This window comes from Xyrauchen texanus, chromosome 10 (assembly GCF_025860055.1).
Source record: "Xyrauchen texanus isolate HMW12.3.18 chromosome 10, RBS_HiC_50CHRs, whole genome shotgun sequence".
Classification (NCBI taxonomy): domain Eukaryota; kingdom Metazoa; phylum Chordata; class Actinopteri; order Cypriniformes; family Catostomidae; genus Xyrauchen; species Xyrauchen texanus.
Window position 1 is genome coordinate 19,856,139 of NC_068285.1, and position 26,406 is coordinate 19,882,544.

The 26,406-nt window shown below is 37.3% G+C and overlaps 1 protein-coding gene and 1 pseudogene across 1 annotated transcript; both read right to left on the minus strand.

The window, feature by feature from the left end:
- Positions 1 to 1,057: 1,057 nt before the first annotated feature.
- LOC127650861 (E3 ubiquitin-protein ligase TRIM71-like) lies at positions 1,058 to 17,305 on the minus strand (annotated as a pseudogene).
- Positions 17,306 to 19,238: 1,933 nt separating this feature from the next.
- On the minus strand, positions 19,239 to 24,691 carry LOC127651098 (protein TOPAZ1-like). Its single transcript, XM_052136821.1, has 4 exons — positions 24,564 to 24,691; positions 22,529 to 22,732; positions 20,266 to 20,443; positions 19,239 to 20,125 (listed from the first exon to the last, which is right to left on the minus strand). The coding sequence occupies exons 1-4, from the start codon at positions 24,688 to 24,690 to the stop codon at positions 19,915 to 19,917; spliced, it is 720 nt and encodes a 239-aa protein (XP_051992781.1). The 5' UTR covers position 24,691; the 3' UTR covers positions 19,239 to 19,914.
- Positions 24,692 to 26,406: the final 1,715 nt, after the last annotated feature.

A 26,406-nucleotide genomic window follows, 5' to 3' on the forward strand; every position in this document is an offset into this window, starting at 1 on the left:
GCAACTTATTGTGAGAAGCTTGCGGAAGGCTACCCAAAATGTTTGACCCAAGTTAAACAATTTAAAGGCAATGCTACCAAATACTAACAAAGTGTGTGTAAACTTCTGACCCACTGGGAATGTGATGAAAGAAAGCTGAAATAAATAATTCTCTCTACTATTATTCTGACATTTCACATTCTTAAAATAAAGTAGTGATCCTAACTGACCTATGACAGGGAATGTTTCTACGATTACATGATAGGAATTATGATAAATGGAGTTTAAAAGTATTTGGCTAAGGTGTATGTAAACATCTGACTTCAACTATCTACTTCTGAATATTAATATTATTTTTTGCATCATTAAATAGATATAAAAGTACTGAGGTAGGTAAAAGTAAAGCATTTTTCTCTTTAATATTCTTTGAAAGAGGACAGTTCCTCTAAGACTACATTCATACATGTGCTTCATGAGATTGGTGAGATGCTGAGGTAGACAATGTCATACAGCTCAAGTAATCCCTGAGATCATGAGAGGTTTCAGTTTACTGGTGAGAAATGAAAATATGCCCTAGTCTGACTTTAAGAGCTGCTATCAAACCACACTTGATAGCGTTTATTGATTAGCTCTAAGTTATCACATTCAAGATTTCAAGTTGGAAGCTTATCAAGTCAGGAGAGAAGTTTTCCTGCTGATGAATAGTGGCTTCACACTAATGGGTTATGGACACCAGTTTATAGAAAGAATAACAAGATTAATCTCAAACTGAATAAATGTATATTAACAGACTTTGAAATATCACATCTGGAGAATAATTAAAAAATGTGGCACCTCAAGTTTGACTCATTTGTTAACCTTAAAGGTGATGTGTGTAATCTTTTACATGTTCAGATTTGTTAAGCCATTTGTTAAGCCTGTTTGAAAGCAGTCATTGTTTTTGTAATTATGTTTGGTGCCACTAGTGGCGCAGAAATTACACACTTCACCTTTAAAACTGTCTCATTATATTAACAGAGCCTAACACAATTTGAAAGTGGAAATGGAACAAGGTGTAAGAGAGATATGAATTGGCCAATCAGAACTTAAGAATGCGGTTGTTTCCAAAGTCAACCACAACAATCAGCCCATCTGGTGTCACTGCGACACCTGAGGGTCGGTCCATCTGGCCTGGACCTTTCCCTTGTGTACCAAATTTACAAAGGAAAGTTCCGTCTGCCTGGAACACTTGCACACGGTGGTTTCTTGAGTCAGAAACAATGATGCGATTCTCACGGTCGACTGCAACGCCTTGCGGACGCAAGAATTGCCCATTTCCAGAGCCTTCAACACCCAAGAAGCGTGCTGACTGACAGTCCGGCTGGATCACCAGAAGACGGTGGTTGTTGAAGTCAGTAACAACTAAGTGGTCCTCGCAGGTAAAGGCGACACCCCGAGGAGAGTCAAAGTGTTTCCAATGGACTCCTTCAAAACCGTACTTGTTGATGAAAGAGCCATCCGAGCCAAAGAATTGAATGCGATGGTTACGTGTATCTGACACAAGGATCTGTCCAGTTGAGTTGACCGCCACGTCCCAAGGATAGTTGAACTGGCCATTCCTGGCACCCTTCTCTCCAAAGGCGAGCAGGAATTTACCCTGGAAGGTAAAGATCTGAACGCGATGGTTGTCCTTATCGGCTACCACGATGCGCCTCTGACAATCACATGCCACACCAGCTGGCCTGTTGAACTGTCCAGGCTGTGAACCAAGACTGCCATAAGCATGTTGGAAATCTCCATTGGGCCCAAACACTTGTATACGGTTGTTACTGCGGTCAGCCACCACAACAAACCCTTCCGCATCCACAGCAACACCCCATGGCCTGCACAACTGCCCTTCTGCTTCTCCTTCTCTGCCAAAGGTGGCCACTGGTTGTCCGAATGAACAGAAGGTTCGTATGTCAGTCACTTTCACAGAAAACGGACTGCCCTTGATGTGCTTGTTGCAGACAAGCACCGACAACAAGCCTTCCCCTTCACTCTGGAGCACATAGGTCAGACTGTATGTACCGTCATGATGGTCCAACACATCTGCTTCAGAGACACTCCCATCAGCAGCCAAAACTACAGCTGACACAGGGTCGCCACCTTTCTGTTGCCGCTGGCCCTCATGGTCGTTCACCGTCAAGGTAAATGTAGCAGGCTTTCCGCACAAGGCAGATCTGAGACCCTCTCCCTGGGCTGTGCTGAGCAGGGCAAAGGCACCGGTACTGAGATGGCCGAGAGAGCGCAGGGTCTGGAGCAAGGCTGAATCTGGAGGGGTAAAGAGGAAGTGCTCATTCTCTTGTGGATGTAGTAATGAACGTAGTGCTTTAGTTTCCTGTGCCTGAGCCAGCATTCGTTCCCGTGCCATCAGCACACCTGTAGTGCCTCTAACGTCTTCCAAGAGTTGTGTAACTGCAGTCACGTTAGAGTCAAGCTTACACAGGTGTTGCCTCAAATGCTCCACCTGCAGGTAGAGGGACTTCACTTTAACCTGACGGATTTTCTCCACCTAAGAGGACATAAGCGGAAAATAAATGAGTTTGAGATAAGGAGATGCAGTAGAGTTGAGAGGGTATGAAGAAGCTGAGAAGGTCCGGACTTAAGGACACCCTTTTGCACAATTGTCTTCCATTTAAAGAAGTATTCATAAGGTGCTATATGTAATTTCTAGGCCCCTAGTGGCACTAAACAGAATTACAAAAATATATATTTTTACCAACACTCCACCCATCTGGAATTATTTTGACAAAACAGGTTGTCCCGCCTCAAACTAATGCTATTGGTTGGGCCAATATTGTTATATAGGGCCACTGAAATAAACAGATTACAGATTGCTAGTTGTGCAGGAATGCCGTACTCCATTATATCCAGAGTTCATAAAGCTGTAACAGACAAAAGCTATGTTTCCATCCAAGTTACAAATTTAACTTATGCAAAAAAAAACATATTGCAATATCAATGTATCGCAAATAAAGCAGCGTTTTCATTCCATGTGTTCAAAAGAACAAAATCTTCATTTCCAGAGAAAATATAGCCACTGTGTGTGTTTGTTTACTAATATAATGATGGTTTAGAACATGCAGATAAAACACTAAAGAACTTTGTCTCATGTCTGGATGGGACAGCACGTCACACACTTCTAGGAACACTATATGTGTGCATTCATCCATCTTTGACTTTACCGTGCAGATCTATAACATATTTTTAAAAAGTGTCTTTTATTGATCTTTGGCACAGTTCAAGTTTGTATTTGATTTATTTATTGTGCAGTCTTTGTATTTTGTAAACACCTTTATTTCCAGATGACCAGTGCAACATTTCAGATACGATAATTGGTCTGCTGTTTAGTCCAGTCATGAACGAGATATTCCATCACATGACTTATTTGATGTACATCTTTTATTCCTTATCAATTCAATAGGAGTTTATTCGATAAATCTGTTTCCATCATGGTTTATGTGCATTTCTTTTTATCTATTAAAAAATGTATCCACTTCATGTGAGCGTATACGTTTTTTTATGTGCATTTTGGAGATTTTATTTGCATCTTGGCGTTACCATCCAGCAGTTTTTATGCGATATCCCAAAAAGTGCAAAAAAAAAAAACATTGACGGAAACATAGCTAAATAGACAATCATAACACACATTCCAACAAACAGATATACAAAACACTTACCTTCCAGAGTAGCTCACACTCCCGTTCCTCTATGGCTTTTTTATGGCAGAGAATAATGGCTTTCACCTCCGTCTGAATCATCTTTGCCTTCATCTCTACTTGCTCAGCTGTAACCTGTGCCCTCTCCACGCTAACCTACACACAAATGTGAAGACACACAAAGAGAAGAGCATTTTCAAATTCAGCTCTCCTAATTTTCTGTAAACAGATAACTTGCATGTAAAGTTAGGACATAAACAGACTTCTAGATCAGGGGTGGGCAACTATTGACAAGCACAGTGGTAATCACCGGCACGCCAGCAATGGCGAGAGAGGAGTAGAATATATTATTTATATAAATTCTGCATTCTAATCTATATCTTTATGCAATCCTTTGTGATCATGCAGCGTGTTTTCATGAGCTGAATAGGAGGCTAAATTTGTTTTTAAATATGACGAGACAGTATACCCAACAGATTTGTGCAGCACGTGCAAGCCATTTGTGCATCACGAGCCGTCAGCACTTCACTTTTGGTTAATCCCAAGAGTAAACATGCCCGCTTTGATTCGGTCAGGCTGCACGGATGACAGCCTACATTCCGTATTTCATTGGTTTCTTTTTTTGCTTCCAGAACAACACGTGATGTAATAAGGAAACACCAATATTAATCCTTGAGTTTCCCGTCGTTGTGTCGAAGAAGTGACATTAGGGGTCTCTCTTGAGAGCATTTCACATCTCTGATCTATGAGAAAAGGCCATTGAGATATTGGCAGACAGAATTTGCATGTCCCGCCCACGCAGTTGTGTGATCAGCGAGCTGTATTCACTGACTGTTCACTCATCTCTACAAGAGCGTATACAGTTGGATCTATGGCACATATCAGCGGCTTTCTCCTTCTCTGCACAACAGTGCACCTTTGCCCCTGGGCGATTCGACTGCCTGTTAAAAGTGATTATTTTCCTAAAAGAGTTTATTTTCTCTGAAAGAGCAATACACAGCGGCGTTGAACATCCTTTTCAGGACACGTCTTTATAAAGATGCCCATCCGCCCCTGTGTAGTTCCTGGATGCGGTTGAGTTCTCTCCGCTTCTCATTGGCCTTTTCTGAAGTTCTGAGATGCGCAAGGCTCTCAAGAAAGACCCCTTGTGTCGCTTCTTCAACACAACGTTTCATTTCCTCCATCAGGGAACGGAGGTTACAATAGTAACCTAGATGATTTCCAACCCAACATACATTTACCCCCTCAAACCATAGTCACACTCAAAATTACATTAAACGATTTAAAGAGAAATCATAAACCCATATTGTGTGGTTCAAAAATCTCAGTCTATTCAAAATATAAATTCAACCTGGAAATAAAGTTTTAGGATTTTGCAGGTGTGATTGACCGAAAAGGGCTAAATCGTTGATCGGCTTGTAATGCACGAATGGATTGCAGACGTGAATCTCATCACACTTTAATAAGTGTTTAATCTCCCATTCAGCTGATGAAAACACACTGCATAGCCATTGACCAGGAAAATAAAAAATGGCACTCTAAGTCAACAAGGTTGCTGACCCCTGTTCTAGGTCTTAAATCATTTTAGTGTGATAGTTAAATACAAGGTAAATTAATAATCTGTTGTCTTCAAATAGTGGCTCTGAATGGTTTTATTACAAACATAATAATATTAGAGATCAAGATTTGTTCCTTTCAGGATGCAAACATTCTATCTAAAGAAGCAGTATAAAATTGCCCAATGAGAGGGCTTCACCTCACCATCCAAAGCAGAACCTCAGATGTCAAAGGGTGGGGTTATATGCCAACTGAGGTAATGGTGTTAACATGCAAAGCATCCTTGGACATTAACCCATTAAAAAAGAAGGGGGAGAGCATCTGTTTAGAGCATCATCTCCCCCCTTTCTCTGTGGTTTGTTTCTGTTTCAGGTACCACCCCCATGACCTATGGAACAGTCTCTCGGTAGAAGAGGAGCTATGGCTTTTCAATGCTTTTCCTCTGAGAAAGACTCCACAAACTATATTATTAACTGCAGCTATACTGACATAATCATATTGTCCATGAAAGTTGTGATTCCCAGTTAGAAGAATACCACTTAGAGAGGAGAGCTATCCATCAATCTATCCATTATTACCACATAATCTTTTATAGGAACAAAAGCCAAGGTGAATGTATACTACCATTAACGTAAAAAGTAAAAATTACCCGTAAAGCTTGTCGTCCCTGCTGTGCCACAGTGAGCAGTTGGAAGGCAAGTGATCGAGACTTTTGTGCGGCATCTTGCAGGTACACCAACCCATGACTGATGTGAAGACCAGCAGCACACTCACGGCACACAGGCATAGAGCACGTCTCACAGAAAAAACAGTACAACTAGAGTTTGAGAGAGACAGAAAAGAGATATGTGGGAAAAAAGTAATACACATGCTACAACTGTTTCATGTTCTAAAAAGTATGCTAACTTGCTATTTCTGTAGTATTCACAATGTATACTTGCATTTTCTTAAAGCACAGAATTGAATACTCTCAGTGTGGGGAGTAATGGAATACATGTAACAGGATTACGTATTTAAAATACAAAATATATGTAACTATACTCAACTACAGTTACAATTTAAATCATTGGTAATTAGAATACAGATACATTCAAAAAGTATTTAGATTACTGAACAGATTACTTTGCATTTTATTGTCATTTGTTTCATTTAATATTTAGTCCTTTCAGATAGAAAACATTTATACATATATATAATGTGATCCAAAGTGCATTTGAACAGCGGTGAAACACCTTCTTATGATGTGTTACATTCATATGAGCAGACAGAGAAGTTTGAAGGAAGTTTAGAGCAGAAGAATTAGAAATAGACCTTGTGTAAATTGTCAGCTTTATGCTAAGCTAAAATGCTATTTATAGCCATTTTACATGCACGTTTTCAGACATTATAATATTATTTTATCAATAAAATTCACATTGGATCATAATTTTATTTTTCTAGAAAGACTTTTAATATTAGGGAAAAAATCATATTCTTGATCATTTTTGTATTTTTTTCCCCCTGTAAAAATATCTAAAAATCCTTAAAACAAAATCAGTTTGATTAATCTTGTTTTAGAAACAACACTGCAAAAGATATTTAGGTTTTTCAGAGAATGCATTTTTTTTATTGAGGTTTTATAGTCAAAACAAGTGAAAAAAAAATCTAACAGTGCTGAAGAAGTAATCCAAAGTATTTAGAATATGTTAGTGACCTTGAGTAATCTAACAAAATATGTTACAAATTACATTTGACAGCATGTAAACAGTAATCTGTAGTGGAATACATTTCAAAAGTAACCCTCCCAACCCTAAATGCTCTCAACTTGACCTATTTCCAGTGCAACAAATGAACCTGAAGCTGAATGGAACATACATTAAATGTCATGTGACAAAAATCTAGCATACTACTGTTGAAATTTTCATCAGTGTATATATAATGTGCACTATTTCACACTATACATTTTTTGTTGTTGTTGCTATTATTCAGTATATAAAACATGGTGTGCAGTAAGCAGTGTGGTAGAATTCCATTCATATCATAGATCATGTCCTTATTATTTTCTTCTTCTTTTTTAAAGTTTAGGTAACATAAGTACAACATCCAACACATATAAACATGGACAGGCACAAGGTCACATTTCATTCTTAAGTGCTGCCCTGGTCAGCTTGGCTCATTCTTCAGAGGAGTCAACTCTCAGAATGATCAATAATCCATCAGTCACTGATGGCAGATGGCACTTGGTCTCTTCAACATCCAGTGAAAGGGACCAAAAGGCAAACACCTCATCCATATTAGCAAGTTTAACGAAGCGTGCTGATACCCCCACTCTTCCTGGCCTTTACTTACAAAGAAAGACTGTCTTAAGAGCTGCATACATTGTGTTCATTTTAGCTGTGAACCATTTCAACATCTTTGTAAAATGTAAAATTTGTGTATCCTTTTTAACTACCATGCACAATATACATTTATTGCATGTCTCTCTGGAATACCTGATGCTGATTGTTCAATCACAGCATTCTACAATGATTGAATACAATGAAATTGTATAATTGACACAAACAACTGATTTCCTGCATAGCTGTATTATGAAGCCAATTTTGTGTCACTCCATAATCTCTTCAAACTCAAATATTTAATTTCCACGAATGGATTTATTTGCTAAGTTGTCTATTTAGCAAAATAATGTGCAGTCAGTTGGTCACAATTGCAAAATATTCACCTTCAGAATGACACTGAAGACCTGATCACCTAATTTGAAAAAATGACCACCTGACTGACTGCTTATTATACCTTACGCATGTAGTATGTGTAAAGCTGACAAATTAAATAGGCCGAAATATATATATATTTTTTCACACATATTAAATAAATACTCTGTGTTTAATACAAGTTAAGCTCAATTTAATTCATTTTTACTCATTCCTCCTTTTCTTTAAAAAAAAAAAAAAAGGGGTTACAAGTAGGCACTTATGCTGCATTCTATTCAACCCGGACAGTCTGAATTTCTTCAATAGCAAAAGTGCAATGGAACTTCCAACATGGAAACTTGAGTGGAAATCTTCAACTCCTATTTCGTCGAGATGCAGGTGCAAGGATCAAAAGTAACAGTCAGTATCTGGTGCCACATCAGCTGCATTAAGTACTGCAGTGCATCTCCTCCTCATAGACTGCAACAGATTTACCAGTTCTTGCTGTGAGACGTTACCCCACTCTGCCACCAAGGCACTTGCAAGTTCCCAGACATTTCTAGGGGGAATGACCCTAGCCCTCACCCTCTGATCCAACAGGTCCCAGCCGTGCTCAATGGGATTGAGATCCAGGCTCTTCACTGGCCATGGCAGAACACTGACATTCCTGTCTTGCAGGATATCACACACAGAACGAGAAGTTGTGATTGTCATCCTGGAGGCTCATGTCAGGATAAGCCTGCAGGAAGGGTACCACATGAGGGAGGAGGATGTCTTCCCTGTAACTCACAGCATTGAGATTGCCTACAATGACAACAAGCTCAGTCCGATGATGCTGTGACACACCGCCCAGACAGACCCTCCACCTTCAAATCGATCCCGCTCCAGAGTACAGGCCTCGGTGTAACACTCATTCCTTCCACGATAAATGTGAGTCTGACCATCACCCCTGATGAGACAAAACCAGCACTTTTTGCCAGTCCTGTCTGGTCCAGCGAAGGTGGGTTTTTGCCCAATAGCCAACATTGTTGCCAGTGATATCTGGTAAGGACCTGCCTTACAACAGGCCTACAAGCCCTCAGTCCAGCCTCTCTCAGCCTATTGCAGAGAGTCTGAGCACTGATGGAGGGATTGTGCATTCCTGGTGTAACTTGGTGGCAGTTGTCCTTCCATTCTCCCTGTAGTGCTGTCTTAGGCGTCTCACTGTATGGACATTGCAATTTATTACATCTGCAGTCCTCATGCCTCCATGCAGCATGCCTATGCACATTCACGCAGATGAGCAGGGACCCTAGGCATCTTTTTTTTTTTTGGACTCAGTAGAAAGGTTTCTTTAGTGTCCTGAGTTCTTATAACTGTGACCTTAATTGCCTACCCTCTGTAAGCTGTTAGTGTCTGTCTTATTGACTGTTCCACAGGTGCATGTTCATTAATTGTTTATGGTTCATTCATCCAACTCCAACCACAAGACATGGGATACTTCATATGCCACTGCCTGAACCTTGGACTTAAGACAGACCCCACCACAAATACCATCCAAGTTGAACTGCGATGCACCTCACTGATCTCTGCCTGCATCACCTCTGTCTAATGATGTACTACACTCTTGAAATGGAATACGTAGACTATCAATTGCCAACAAAAGCCTTCATCAGCCAAGCAACAAGGACAATTGCATCTATGTGAACTTCTGCAGTTATTCTAGGATGGACTTTAATGATATTAGTCATTAAACTTACAGTTCATAAAACATCTTCGTTTAAACACTGTCCCTTAACACTTACTTAGTTTAAAATTATTAAACTATGAATTGCACTATACATAGGTAATATTTGCATTATATTAATGATGTTAGCCAGAGGGTAACTATCCCCCACAGTGAGTCTGGTTTCTCCCAAGGTTATTTTTCTCCATTAACCAACATCTTATGGAGTTTTGTGTCCTTGCCACAGTTGCCTTCGTCTTGCTCGGGTTATAAATTCTTAATTACTTATTTTTAAACACAATTCACAATCGTATTTCTTATTTTGCTGAGTTTATCTCAAAGTCAAAGTTCCTACAATAGGCCTACACAGGGGCGAACATTTTATCAAAATGTTGGGGGGGGACAATAAACATAACAATTCTCAAGAGCAATTTTTGAAGGGGACACCAAGGTTTTTTTTGTTGTTGCCCCGTTTGCATTTGTATCATTTTATTTCTTAAACAATTATTTACAATACACATATTTTAATGATATTTTAGGGGGGGACAACCCTCAGATAGGGGGGTCCTGACCCCCCCACGATTTCCGCCTATGGGCCTACATTATATTAAACCTTGTTTATTTTTTGCAGAGAAGTGTACAAAGCATGGTAAATTATACTAATTTATAATTTTTTTTAATAATTGTACACCTGCAGCACAAATGCTAGTGCTGCAGCATTGATTATCATTTGGGTAGCTATGAGACATCTCTGGTGACAGTCGAACACCTGCTAAGCTTAGGGGAGCATTGCCGTTAACTTGCATGTCATCTTCTGAGCATCTGGAAATGGAATGCCTTTATGGTCAGAGATCAGAGATATCAAGTAGGAATATCCCACATCTGACTTTTAATGGAACGCAGCGTTACAATGGAAGTGAATAGATGTAGTTTTTATGTTTAAAGGCAAAAATATGAAGCTTAAAATTTTATAAAAGCACTTACATTAATTCTTATGTTAAAACTCATGTATTATCTGTAGTGCTGTAGTCATTAAAAATATATAAGCACAGTTCATTGCATGATTTCACATAGTTAATTGGAATTAATTGCAGATTTTGAAAGTGCTGAAAATGTACTCTTTATATACATCATCTAGTTAAAATGTATTTTTTACCTACCACAGCGATCCATCATCAGTGCCTTTTATCATATGTTTAGATTTTAGCAGATACTCAAGACTTGAAGAGCTTATGAGGTAATTAAATTCCACCTTACATATTTTAAATTGTCGTTTTTATTGTCGTTTTAGGGTTTACGGATATCCGCTATCATGGCAACGAATTTGTAAAATTACAATTTACAAGTTTACACAGAAAAGCTTAGCATGCCATTTTATGCATATTGCTTATATCTCGTGGTTACACTTTTGAAGAAAAGGACAAGACAAATTATTATTATTTTTGGTTGTCAACATAGATACAAATGCTGTCAATTGAGCTCAACTTGTATTGAACCTGGAATATTCTTTTAATACTTTTATATTTTATACTTTTTATTGTTATAAATTTGCACGGCATTAGTGGGCTTTATACTTTCCCCTTGAATAACACATATGCACACATAAACATAAAAACAGAAAGAGAGGGTAAGCTCACAGGCTAAGCTGCACTTTAACAATTCCTGAAACAGATGACAATTATGGGTTTTGCAACAGGGCACAAGAACTGTGATAGATAGAGGAGCACAATATCAGCTGATTTGGACACCCCAAGCACTGGGGGGTAAAAGTAAGGCACTTAAGGCACAAAGCCATTATATCACACCGAAAGCACCATCCTCTGGACCAGCCAGACAAGATGTCTCCGAGATAGCAAAGAATATTGTTAGCCGAACCCAAATGTTATAGCATAGATGACATTTGAAGAAACACAGAAATCTCTTTTACCATTATTGGAGCTTAAAACTTAATTTCTAAAAGCTGCTGTGTGCAATTTTTACAAGCTTAAAACAAAGAGTCAACTATAAGTAAGGCATTTGTAGGTTGATTTCCCCAAAATGTATCAACACTGATAATTGGCGGGATCACAACATAGCTGTTTGCTATGTCAAAATTGGCTCATACACTGGCATGAGTTGTGGGGTGGGCAATCTGACTGCTGTTTCTCTGATCAACGGCCATCGAAATGGGAAACAGTATTTTTAGATAAAATCAGTCTGTGCTTATCGAAATTCTAAACACTGCCCCCAGTGGCCAAAGCAGTAAGCGTTGTTAGGCATATCAGCATGTGTGAGCTCCATTTTCTGCATGTAAAGTCCACAGAGGGGCTCTGAAAGTGAGTTGTGAAGCAATTTATTTTGAGCTGTACAGGCTGTAATACAGTGAAGAGGAAAAATGCAACATACGAATTGCGTTTGTAATGGATTACCAAACACGATTAATTTGTTTTTATTTTCTGACATGCATACAGTCAAGCCACAAGGGAAGGTAAACGTGCAGGAGCCGATGAAAACATGTCTGATAGGAGATGTCCCTTGTCGAATTGGCAAAATGTGCCCAATCCTAGGGTACTGGAAGTATTGGAAACAACATGCAAACTTCCTGTGTGATCATGTTGCAATGGCAGACAGGGGGAGTGTTTTGTATTGAATTGTAGAAAGCTGAATTAGAACAAAAGGGCACTCACAAACTCTATATTTAATGCTGTCCATATTATTACTGAACCTTTCTGTATTTGGACTGCTTCTTGGGAAATCTCTCTATACGTGCAATAAGGAGGGTTCCTCTTTGAGGGACAGTGTTCATTTTAAAATAATGCAGTGCAGCTGATACTATGTGACACTCTGACCCATATCCTCTAGCCCCCATTAAACCCAGCTTGAGACATAGGACACAGTGGGATGCCACCATGGGGGTTACCCAGGAAACAATGCTTTCCCTCAATTTGTACCAAAGTAATCACATTACCTGTGTCAGTATGTGTAGATACCACATCCATCCATCTATCTACTTATGTGACTGTTATTGTACTGTATATAGATTGCCTGGGAAACAAGAAAGAAAACTAAGAAAATGCATTAATTTGACATTTTCAATGTGACATGAATGACTAGAAATAAGAGAAGGGGGAAAAAAGGACCATCATTAATTTGCATTTCCACACAGGTCCATTGCAGGTCCACACCCCCCATCCAACACAGAACATTTCCCTCGACCTATATCCACCACCTTTGCCCTCTTTTCTCCCTATTACTTAAGGACTAACTTAATACTCTTTAAATAAACCTGGCAGATGTTACAGCTCCAAATGATATGACATAAAACATTAATAAAAGAGACACACAAAAAGTCTCACAGTGATGGGAGAAAATCTAAGATAGTGCACAAAGTAATCTACAGATGAAGTAAAAAAAAAAATAATCAAAAAAGTCAAATACATCAAGAGTCAACTCTACTAGTGGTTTAGTAAGTTATCTAGGAATCTACATCATAGAAAACTACATAAAATCAACAACCATCCAAACATTTTCCTCGTTTTCTATTTAATATATTTATAAGTAGCACATCAGTGCAACTACGCATTTGACAAGTAGATTCAGCAGTGTGTGTTCCTATGTCAATGAGCTCATTTTGAACTCAACAATCAATGAGTAAATCACACATATAGGAATGAAGGGAGGTTAATAGGCAATATGCATCCTGGATATCCTGACAGTAAGAGACATCGCAAATTGATGATCAAAGTGCCTGTGTGGACTAGTGAAAGCCTTTGGAACAATTAACACAAGTTTACTCATACTGTAAGCTATAAAATTGTACTGAATAAATCAATTAGTTGTCAACCATGGCGTATGAAATTAAGTAGCTTCTACTCAGAAACGTGCACATTACCTTGATCTGCTTAAAAATCCATAAAAATAATATTTTAAGTACTAACTCAAATGATCGAATACAGAACAGATGTTTTGCCCTTGAGCTTGTATAAATGTTTGTTTGTTTGGTCAAAAGGAACTTTTAATGGCATTTAATTAATTGACATTAAGAATTCATAGAGATTTTAGCTATTTTTAGTATTATTATTATTTATTTTTTTTTACTTTAAATAGCTGTTTTATGTAAAGTCACCATTTGGTTGATTTGTGTTCCCTTTGGTGAATATGGATCCTGTTCAGTCATGGACATTTTGCCTTGAACGTAAATATGCAGAGCAAAAGTGCAGCTTAATATGCTTTTCTTTGGGGAATCAAGTTTAATGACTCACTTAAATAAAATAATAATATAGATGTTAGTTTGAAAAAAAAAAAACGTGCTATTAGTTGATAAAAGGGACGTCACACAAATAGGATATAAGTAAATAAAGTTGAATGAACTGATACAATGTATATCTAACAAAGTTTTTGAAGTTATGCTGACATTAAATTACCATAAGTAGAGTTTACTTAAAAAGTGTGATGCAAAAAATCTTAAGCAAAATATTTGATATATGATACAAATGTTTCCCAACATTATTTGATTAAACTGTTTTTTTACAAATACATTTAAACAAGAGATTTTTTTTTTTTTTTTTTTTTACCACTAACCTCATTGATATGTTGCTGGCAGTTAGTCCGGTTCTGAAGATAGGGTAATAATGTAGGGTTTGGGAGCGCGAGCTTCACACCTGCACGGTTCACCGCTCGCGCTTCTGTCTTCTCCGCCATGAGGTGATCTTTGGTGAGGCGCACCCGCTGGTGAGCGCGCACGCAGTTAACACACAGGTACTCCTGACAGTCCAGGCAGTAGGAGCTCGCCAGGTTCCCCTCATCGCAGGAACTGCACTGCGGGTTTGAGAAACCAGCGCATCGCCCGTCGTTATCTCCATTATCCTCCGCATCCAGGAGTCTGCTGAGAAGCAGATTCATGGAGGAAATGGAGTCAAACCCAGCCTCGGACATGAGTACCGTCTTTTTGCATGTGGGACAGCGGAGGTTCAGCGGCTCCCCGGGGCTGCGCCTGGTCTGCAAACACTGGCGTGTAGACAAGGGAGGAAGTGGAACGTCCGAAACTCTGAAATTGAGATTGAGGTCTGAGATGAAGATGAAAGATGAATTGCTGCCGCAGAGCTCCTGACAAAGTCTGCAGGTCCGAGTCGGGGGAAGAAGCCTTGTGCACCCGAACCACTTTGAACTAAATCATTACAGATTATTCAGGGTAATTACAGCACCTTATTTTGGCCACAATGGCCTGTCCAATCTTTTTCAAATTAAATTAATAAAAAAAAAAAAAAAAAAAACAGTGATTTCAATATAATGATTTGTATCTTTCTCTTCAAATAGCCTTTTCAATTAAAATGATAAACAACAGCGAATTTTAATTGCTATGATACAAATGTTTATATTTTCACATTAAATATTTTCATACGCAAATGAACTGGTAATTTCCTACCGTTTTTGTGGTTAGTTAACGGTATAAAAAAGTAACTTTAGACACGATGGGATTTGTCCAATCATCGTTATAGAGACGTATTTTTTCTTATTCTTCCGCTGTTTCTGGTCCATAAAATATTACAAAAAAACAAAACAAAACAAAAAAAAAAACAGCGTTAGACGCTCAATGGTCGAAATTAATAATATCTGATGTTACATCCCAAAAAATACAAATTTCATCAAAACACAAAACGTTTTGCTCTTGCTTCATTATACTCCTCGGTGTAAGTGTTGTCTTATGTCCCAGCTGTGTTCTTCAGTGTTTGATGCAATGTTGAGGTAGAGAAACGTTTCCTCTTGAAGTATGAGCCCCCACCAGCGTTCAGCAGGGCAGCACGCGCTGATCATCCGTGCAGCATGCGCGCGTGCAGAACGCCCACTTTATCCTTAAGTCAAATTTAAAATAAAAAAACCACTTCCACCGAGCACTCAAATATGAAGATGCGCGCCACCCACCCCACAAATGCTTATTCCCGTAAGAGAAGTGGTAACACTTTTTCATCTAGACTAGAGCTAATCGCACTTCCGGCTGGACATGTTTAGGGGGGTTGGTAAGGGAGGAGGGGGCTCGGCGTGTAGTACGTGCGAGAGAGTGAGGGGATGGTAGGGTGGGTTGATGTGTGAAAGGCGTGCTAGTAAAGATCTATAAACAACGAATTAACTTGGAAGTAAAACGTATTTATCGTTGTGATTATTTATAAGCATCATGCCCTTAAAGGAAGAACGAAAAATTCCATGGAACAATTTTTAAGTTGTGCCGTCTGTGTATCCGAAATTATTCCATTATATGTTCTCTCTCTCTCTGGAGGAAACCATACAATTAAACATATTACAACAATTAAAAACATTTGTATTCCGTCTGGAATTCAACAAATAGCCAGTCGTCGTTAATTTGCCAAATTAAGTTATTATTATTTTTTTACTTGTAAGTTTAACTTATAAATCAATTTGCATTAGATTTGTTTATTTCTTTGTGTTTTACATTTGAAATAGGCTAAAATTTTTAACGCTGAAAAGGTAATTTGTTAAAAAAAAAAAAAAAATTATTTAAATGTATACTGCCTCTTGAATCATTTGTGCACGTGTTATTTAATTTAATCTAATTTAAACATACAACAAATTCTGAAATATTACTGTATATTTTACAAACTTCAAAACTTAACTTAATCTAATTAAAAATAATGAAAATATTCGAAATTCGCCTCAAATTTGGAAATAAAAATGTTTATTTCGATAAAAAATTAGAAAATCAATCCAATGTGGAGATACTGATACTGCCAAACTCCAAAAGCATCTAGGCCTACTTATGAAAAATAAGTTCCAGATCATCTGCAACCAGTGGGAGACGATTTATATATATTTATGTGTGTGTGTGTGTGTGTGTGTGTGTATATATATATATATATATATATATATATATATATATATATATATATATATATATATATATATATATTTATTTATTTTATTTTATTTTTAGGTAGCCTATTTAGCAAAAATTCGACTCCCACTGTTGCAGATGATCTGGACTTCTTTTTCATAAGTAGGGTATGCTTTTGGAGTTTATATTTATTTATTAGTGGTTTTAAAGACAGAGAGACTAGTGCCTTTAAAACAGAACAAGACAAACATTAGGTGTGTTCGAGTTGAACTGCATCACGATTTGCCGATCGGCGGGACTTGCCGGGTGCAGTCGGAGTTGAAAAGAGAGCAGTTAAACTTCTGGTCATCTGCTGAACCTACAGCAGTCACGGAAGATCAGATTCGTCAGTTTATTACTGACGAAGTGGAATTCAGATAGATGTTTGAAGTTTACATAAAATAACCAGAAACATTGTTCATTTGAAAAAGTTTTGTGCTAATACAGAGCCTGTTGTTGTATAAGAAGAAAGTCCAATAAAATCCTGTATTATTTTAATATCAATAAAGGAGTCAGTAGGCCTATTTTGAATCATTTTTATTCTTTTTTTTATGAATAAACATGATGTGACTATGACAAACATAATATGGCATGTTATAAAAACACAGAGTTGTTTGAGTTTTCGCCGATTTGGAGGTGCCAGAATAAACACCAGGGTAATGGCATACTACCATACTACTCTCATTACTGACAGAGCAGTAGTAGTAAAAGTAGTATGTGAAGTATGTAATATCGCACGCAGCCAATGAAATACGTGTCGTGAGTCTGGCCAATCGTGAATGAGCTGTGTCGTCATCAGAGCTTGTGCAGCTGAGCCAGCTGGATCGCTCTCGCGGTACTTTGATGGCATACGTCACGGTGACGCCAGTTCAAGTAGGACAACATTTCTAACCTACATGCTGATTAATGTGTCTTAAATCCCATTATTGATGAAACACAGTCAGGATTTCTGCCAAACAGACATATATCAAACAACATACGCTTAATATTAGATGTATTATAATATTCATATTTACTCCAAAAAGAAAGTTTTATTTTATTTATTAGACTATATACTATAAAGAGTTAGACACACTAGAACATGAGTTTTGGTCAAAATGCTGTACTATATATGAATACATCTCCTAGATTCTTCTTAAACCGTGGAGTAAGACAGGGAAGTCCAGTCTCTCCCTATATATGTTTTTTTAATTGCGACACAATTTCTTAGTTCACACATCAAAGCAAGCCATCTAAAAGGCATCAGTATTGGCAATACAGAGGTAATTATTAGTAAGTTAGCGGATTGTACATTGATAAGCCCACATGTAATGTTATAGATGGAATATTAATAAAACATTTTATGGATAAACAAATCCCATTATTTGAAAAAGTCAGTGATACTAAATTCTCACAAAAAGGGTGGATTGAACTTCATAGATTTTTAGCTCATTAAATAACTTGCGATTCCTTAAACATCCCATATTTGGAATATTTTCCTTCAGCTTGCCTTCTCACAACTCGGTGGCACAAAGTTTGTCCTAATATGTAATTATGAAATTCAAAAACACCGTGTAAAGCTATCTAACTTTCACCAACAAGTTCTTTTGGCATGGACTCTCATTTACAAGCATAACTTTTCTCCTCATCGGTTACATGTGGAACAATAGAAACATTCTATTTAAGAATACATCTTTGTTCTATAATCACTGGTTCAGTCATGCAATTCATGTTAGACAGGGCTTTAATAACGAAGGTCTGATTTTTAGATATACAGAATTTCTTTCAGAATATAATATACCAGTAACTCCTAAAGAGTTTGCCACAGTTATGGATGATATTCCATCTGGCTTACACATGATTTTCAAAAATAATGCTCTCTCTTTAGGTTCATCACCCTCTCCTGAACCTGTAAACACACCTATTGGTGAAATATGTTTCACTTAAGAGAACATTGTCTCTGCAATCTCATATTGGAAAGGACTCTTTGATCATTTAAAATGTAAAAATATATGGTCCATGCAACATATGTTTTTCCTCAAAGTAAAAAAAATCGTGATCCGATTTTGACACCAATTGCTCTTTTGCTAAGACACTGAAACTCCTCTTCATTTGTTTTGGTCGTGCAGTTATTCTCTGCAACTTTGGAAAGATGGTAGTTTATCTCAAGCAATATATTGCAAAGTTTTTCAATAAATCCCATAAGTTAGTTTTGGATTTGTTGAAACGGATCCAAATGCCTGCTTTATAATAAATCCAATTATTTTTCAATGTAGAGTTTATATTCATAAATGCAAGTTTTGAAATTGTAAGCCTATTTAAGTTTTGATATTCTTACATGAGATAAAACAGTATTTGATTACAATTTCATCTCCTCTTAAAAAAAAAAAAAAGCACTCTGAACATGTATAATTTGCATGGCCTACAAACTTTTTACTTAAATTAATGTGAAATGTTCTTTTATTTAAGTAATTCCCTCTTCTTGTTTATTTTACTTATTTAGTCTTGTTTGTTTTTAGCTACAGTGTTGGTAAAGTGTTTTCTTTAACTATTCTCTATATTGCTGTTATTCTTAATACTTGTGTACTAATTTTGTTGTACCACACTGTTAACTGAATGTTCAAATAAAGCATAAAAAAATAAATATATAAATAAAAAAAAAATCAACATGCTGATTGAAGTCCAGTGCGGAGCTGCATGAAGTCGAACACACAATTCTCTTTCTGTGAAACATTCAGACAGGAGTACCAAAACAGAAGCATGTAACCAGATGGGATATATGAGTTTAACATATTTTTATTATTTTCAGTTAAACTGAACAAACTGAAATTTGCACATCCCTTGAGAACCAGACCTAATGATGGAATGTCTATTATTTTAATGTACATAAGTGCATCTCAGGACCATTGCACTCAAGTGTATTTACATTAACCACAGAAAGTATTTTTGATATACATGGCCAATAGGAACAGTAAATAAAATAAAATAAAAAAATATCACACTGCACAATATGGTGTCTTTATCTCAAGTAGAAAAAATAGATTTAAATCACAAATATAGCACAATTATTTCAGAAGAGTTTAGAAAAAATGGTGGCCATGGTGCTTTTTCTTTCAACAGGAACAAAGTTTGTGGTGTCAAGTAAATAAAGTTCCAGGAGTGAATCTTCTTTGGATTCCTTTAAAATGAAGGGATTTATAGATTTATGTTAAGGACCTTGAAACAAATAAACACAAATCTAAACATTATGAAAACCTCTAATTTTTACAACTCAAAACAAAATCTTGTCCTTCAATAAAGTTTTAACAGAAATATATCTATATAACATCTATAAAAAGGAGATGAACAAACACCACAAAAACAATTACGTGAAACCAGTTTCAAATTAACAGTCTGAAACAGATGCATTGCTTAGTGTAACTTGATTAGACATAGAAAAAGACAGCAGTGGTGACATGTGGGACTGTTCACAAGCCTGTGTTAGCTTGCCCATATCTCTTGTGCCCAGCGCTCGTTCTGTAAAAACCATTTGTGGGCAGACCCACGGTCCAGTTGAAAGAGTTGTTCTTGGTTTTGATTGACAGCTGTGTAGCGGATATTCAGTTTGGGGTTTGGTATGAGAGCTGCAGAGAGGAGCCGACAGCCGGCTGCCAAGTACACACACTCCGTTACATCCGCAGCATCAGCATGCCTAAAACAAACAATTTATTTGTACTCTCACAAACCACTACAATTACTAGCAAACCAAGACAATTCTGTTTGGACCAGCACATAATCAGTTTTGCCTTTAAACTGTTAAGATGTCCATCAATATGTCTCACACTCACTCACCGTCTGAGCATAATCAGAAATGGTTGGGAGGATCCAGCAGGGGGCTGTAGGCTCGTTTTGACAGAGGTGATAAACATTTCAAAGGCCAGTGTCATCTCAATCTCACTGAGACCACAGGGCAGAAACAGACTGTCGCTTTCGCACACCACAGCAGAGTAAAACCCTGCTAACCGAGCGCCTAGAACAGATAAGACAAAATGTACTGTATATCTGACGTTCAGGCCCCGTTTACTGCAGGATGTATATATATTATTATGTCACTGTATGGGGATGAAGCTCGAATGCAGAACACTGTTGCTTCCAAATATACTTGAAGGATGGATGATAATAACAGGTGTAAGTGGGGCTTTAGTGCACTCTGGGGCATGCTGAGTTTTGGTGTTTGTTTATAATATAAATTGTTTCATATTCCCCATTGTGATAATGAAACTTCCTCCTCAGTGTAATGCTCTGTTTAAACCTGGTTGGAGTACAGAGCTAAAGCAAATGAGTCCCTTTATTTTAGGGTAAGCAACATGCATTAATAATATCATAACAGGTTAGATCATTCCCTTTAGCCTGAACTGATAGAAGAGTATTACATGAATACAATGCAACCATGGTGAATTAAACGGTGTATTAATTATTCTAATAAAATAAACTACCCAAAATAAGTCAAAAAGTCATTTTCAGTAGGGATGCACCGAAATTAAAATTCTGGGCCGAAACTGAAAATCCAGGATGCACTTGGCCGAAAACCGAAACGTACTTTTTTTTTACCTATTTAAGAAAAAAACAATTGTATTAACATTATACTTTTTCATTAATTTCATGAATTTAATGAATCTGAATGGAAAAACTACAAACCAATAAAATAAATCACACTTTTATTGAAAGTAACACACCAATATTGGACAAAAAAATATATTAAAACATTATTAAATATTATTCATCATTCAGTTCTGCAAAAATCTAATTTTACAGATTTTATTAACAATTATTCAAATAATGTAAAGTTTTAGAAAACTATTATATGTAAAACAACAGTCAAGTAATGAACTTAGCTAGCATCTTTCAAAAAGTTTAAATATGCAACAGTAATTTTAATTAAAACAACAGGCAGAACACAGAATGGCAGAGGGCCTCTATTCCACTAATCTATATATAACTATAATATATAATTATATATATAGATCAGTGCTCTATTCTGTTTATGTAAACGTATGTACACTTTAAGTGAACATTATTGTGCAAAACAACAGTGCAAAACAGCAGTAATTGAATTAAATCCAACCTCAACTGTAAACGACAGATGTATCCTCAAGTGAAGAACAAGTGTAATGTAATTGCTATACACATCAAATTGGACCGCTTTCTGTTTAACTACAAGTGACAGGTTTCTCTTCAAGAACAAAAGTTGCTAAACTTTCTGACAGTCTCTCCTGTCAGAAAGCTCATCAAGAACATGAGATGCTGCACTGAATAGTCTCTCACTCTCTGTGCTGGTGCTTGGGCAGATAAATACCTGTGAGCAATCCGTGCAAGCAAAGGAAAGCGGTCTTTGTTTATGCGCCAGTAGTCAAGGGGATTGTCGCTTCTGGTGTAGTTCAGATAGATAGGTCTCAAGTTGTGGTGTAGCAGCGCTAGTTGTGGCACTGCTGTGGATCGGGGCGCTTTCCTGTAGAATCTCTTGCTGGACTCTGTATGTATATATATATATATATCTTGAAAGTTCTGCTGAACAAACACTGCAGATCGCAAATGTGATGTCCTTATCAGAAACTTTGAAGAATTTCCACACCGCTGACATGATCGGCCTTTGTTTGGTAGCGCCGTGATAAGGGCTAGATCGATCCAGAGTGAAATCAGAGCACTGAGGGGCGGGGCGAGGCAGTATATATATATTCGGCTCATATTTTCGGCCTTTTTTCTCTTTCGGCCGAAAACCGAAAGTGCCATTTTCGGCTGCCGAAATTTCAGTGCATCCCTAATTTTCAGTTTCTTTTTTTAATAAAATTTTTCCATGAAGATACATTTCCCTACAAAATCACCCCAATTATTCTAGAATAATTAATTCTTCTCAAATAGCTTTTCAAGTCATCCTGTAATTTTTCATATTGCAATATATATTGCAAAAACACAAAATATCGCAATATCAGTTTTTTCCAATATCGTACAGCGCTAGAATAAACAACTCATTCACTTGAGCAGATTATTGATTCTTGTAGGATCAGTTTACATGGCATTACTACAACTAACAAGAATTTTGAGATTTGTCACTCACATTTAAAGAGAGCCCTGGCACGGCTCCAATTGTTCTGCTTGCCCAGTTTATGGATAAGGCTCTGAAGCTGGATGGTATCAGGAGCCATACCATGTATTAACATGAACTCAAGAATATCTGCAGCAACCTGTAATGTTTGCTTCGTCACACACAGATGTAGATGAGTGCTGAACATTTCTGTATACTCATTTACATGGATACTGTCTGGAAAAGCAAATTTGAAAGTTAAATAGTCAAAAAAGTAAGCAATGTTGAACGATCAGGGCATACAAATTTGAACATGATAATTTTTGTATTTAACAAAGACAAAATTTTAGAACGTACTTTGAAATAACTAAAACAAATATAATTTAGTCTGATGAAAACAACATTACTAGTGGCGCCATGCTATACTGACTGAAATTACATCAGGGGACTTATGATTGATTAAAAATTACTTTCTTTTGGGGCTGTCAATTAAACAAATTAATCACAATTTCTCACATATCAATATTTGTGTAGAAATGTCCCCAAATAAAGATATAAATGCATAATTCAAACAATAAAAAATATATATTGGTTATTTATAATAAATAAATATATATACGAAATGTATTGCATTTTTTTGGCAGATGAGTAAAGCACTAATTAGACAATACAAAAATTGGCTTTAGAAGTCAAACTATATTTTTTGTTTTATTTCCATATCATTGTCAATCTGTCCGGTTCTCACAGGATGCTCTTGCATTCCGTCTGTGCTACTTTTAATTGCCGGTCCATGTACATGTGTCAGATGGAAGTTTTTGGAGTGTTTCACTGGTTTTCAGTATCATAATGCAGTGTTTTTAGTAGGGATGTGCCAGGGTGGTCGACTAATCGAACAGTCGTCCAACAACCAATTAGTATATTAGTGGGGTCGACTATTAACATTCGTATTTTAGTGGTGGAGGTTTTAATGGGAGAAGCAATTCTCTAATTATTTAAGAGACACACCGTTTTCATTTTTTTGCATGATGATAGCTTGCTGTGCTTAATAGTGAATAACAGTCCGCATAAACCCTCTGCAAGAAGTCTCTTAAATTTTTTAGGTCTAGATATTTTATGCACAGCTGCTTTTACAGCCATCAAAGCACAGCATAAACAATTAATTTAAAGAAAATCACTGTCAGATGTTAAATCCTCTGCTGTGAGTAATTCTCCCCATATTTGTGAGGTGTTGTGGACAGATTAAAGCCTTTTGCTGATTCAGTCTGAACTGCTAAAATAGTTGCATAAAAAAAGGTTTAAACCCTTAGGATAACATGAAATAGATGTGTAATCTGACAGTTTTGCAAGGATTGTCCTAAAGCACTCGGGTTACATTGTAGCGCGTCATTCTGCATTCAGGATGCACATTAGTACTTTTGTGCAACCTATAAGATATTATAGTGTTTTTAGTCTATTTACAGTATTTGTTGAATGTCTGTTAGTTACCATGTTCAAATGCTGAGCTCAGCATCCATTTATCCCTTTGAAACGTGTCTGATCCGGGGTCACACAAACATTACGAAGTTTTACATAGGTTAACACAGAACCCACCGACAAGTCGATAATGAAAATTGGAAGTTTCGCACATCCCTAGTTTTTAGATTGCTGTGTCAAGTTAAAAGTAGTTGAAAACTTTGAAAATCATATTTTGAGATCCCTGCATTCTGAAGTGCGCTGACTGCCCCCAGCTGACATGGCTCATAAAGATAGAAATTACATACTACTATTAAGGCATTTTTCATACAGATCAGGTGGCATGATTAGTTGCATTACACTTTTTAATGCATAATTTATTTTATATAATTAATCACACTGAATTAAAGCATTAAATTGACAGCCCTACTTTATTGTCATAATGAAATTAAGCTTGTAAAAGTACATTTCTTACTTTTTGCATTGTTATATAAAACAAAGCTTTCAATGTTAAAAACTGATTGTAATACGCAACACTGCGAATCAACAACTGTTTCTAAAGTTTGTTTTGGATAGCGTATACATAAGAAATATTATATGAAATGAAATGACTAACTTATATGATGCCTGAGTCCAGGTAAGTTGGTAAGAATCTCAAAGGTGTCTCTGTGTGATGTTTTTCCAGCTAGGAGAGTCAGGACCCGTTTTCGATCATCTATGTCAGCCTGCTCGCAAGGCCACATGTTTGAGGTGACAAACCAGTCATCAGCTGCAGGAAAAAATACAAAATATTCAGGCATTCACTCATTTGAAAATTCTGAACAATGCGCAAAATGTTCCACAACTTCTCTTTACCTCTGAGCATTTTTAGAGCTCCCTCAATACTTCCGCTATGAAGGAAGAGCTCTGTTGCTGTGGTGACCAGCTGACAGCGAGACACCTTGTGCTCATTACCCATGAGCCCCTTTAGTGTGGGGAACTCAATGTGCAGTCTGAACATAACACTGACCAGCTTCACTCCCTGAGCGGCATGCATGAGAACAGGAAAGGAACATAGACATACAGTGCATCCGGAAAGTAATCACTTTTTCCACATTTTGTTATGTTACAGCCTTATTCCAAAATGAATTAAATTCATTATTTTCCTCAAAATTCTGCAAACAATACCCCATAATGACAACGTGAAAGAAGTTTGTTTGAAATCTTTGCAAATTTATTAAAAAATAAAAAAAACGAAGAAAATCCCATGTACACAAGTATTCACAGCCTTTGCCATGACAATCAAAATTGAGCTCCGGTGCATCCTGTTTCCACTGATCATCCTTGAGATGTTTCTACAACTTGATCGCAGTCCACCTGTGGTAAATTCAGTTGATTGGACATGATTTAGAAAGGCACACACGTGTCTATACAGGTGCTGGTCATATAATTAGAATATCATCAAAAAGTTTATTTATTTCAGTAATTCCATTCAAAAAGTGAAACTTGGATATTATATTCATTCATTACACACAGACTGATATATTTCTGTTTATTTCATTTAATTGTGATGATTAAAACTGACAACTAATGAAAATCCCAAATTCAGTATCTCCGAAAATTAGAATATTACTTTAAGACCAATACAAAAAAAAGGATTTTTAGAAATGTTGGCCAACTGAAAAGTATGAACATGAAAAGTATGAGCATGTACAGCACTCAATACTTAGTTGGGGCTCCTTTTGCCTGAATTACTGCAGCAATGCGGCGTGGCATGGAGTCGATCAGTCTATGGCACTGCTCGGGTGTTATGAGAGTCCAGGTTACTCTGATAGTGGCCTTCAGCTCTTCTGCATTGTTGGGTCTGGCGTATCGCATCTTCCTCTTCACAATACCCCATAGATTTTCTATAGGGTTAAGGTCAGGCGAGTTTGCTGGCCAATTAAGAACAGGGATACCATGGTCCTTAAACCAGGTACTGGTAGCTTTGGCACTGTGTGCAGGTGCCAAGTCCTGTTGGAAAAAGAAATCTGCATCTCCATAAAGTTGGTCAGCAGCAGGAAGGATGAAGTGCTCTAAAACTTCCCGGTAGACGGCTGCGTTGACATTGGACCTCAGAAAACACAGTGGACCAACACCAGCAGATGACATGGCACCCCAAACCATCACTGTGGAAACTTTACACTGGACTTCAAGCAACGTGGATTCTGTCCCTCTCCTCTATTCCTCCAGACTCTGGGACCTTGATTTCCAAAGGAAATGCAAAATTTACTTTCATCAGAGAACATAACTTTGGACCACTCCAGTCCTTTTTGTCTTTAGCCCAAACGAGACGCTTCTGACGCTGTGTCTTGTTCAAGAGTGGCTTGACACAAGGAATGCGACAGCTGAAACCCATGTCTTGCATACGTCTGTGTGTGGTGGTTCTTGAAGCACTGACTCCAGCTGCAGTCCCCTCTTTGTGAATCTCACCCACATTT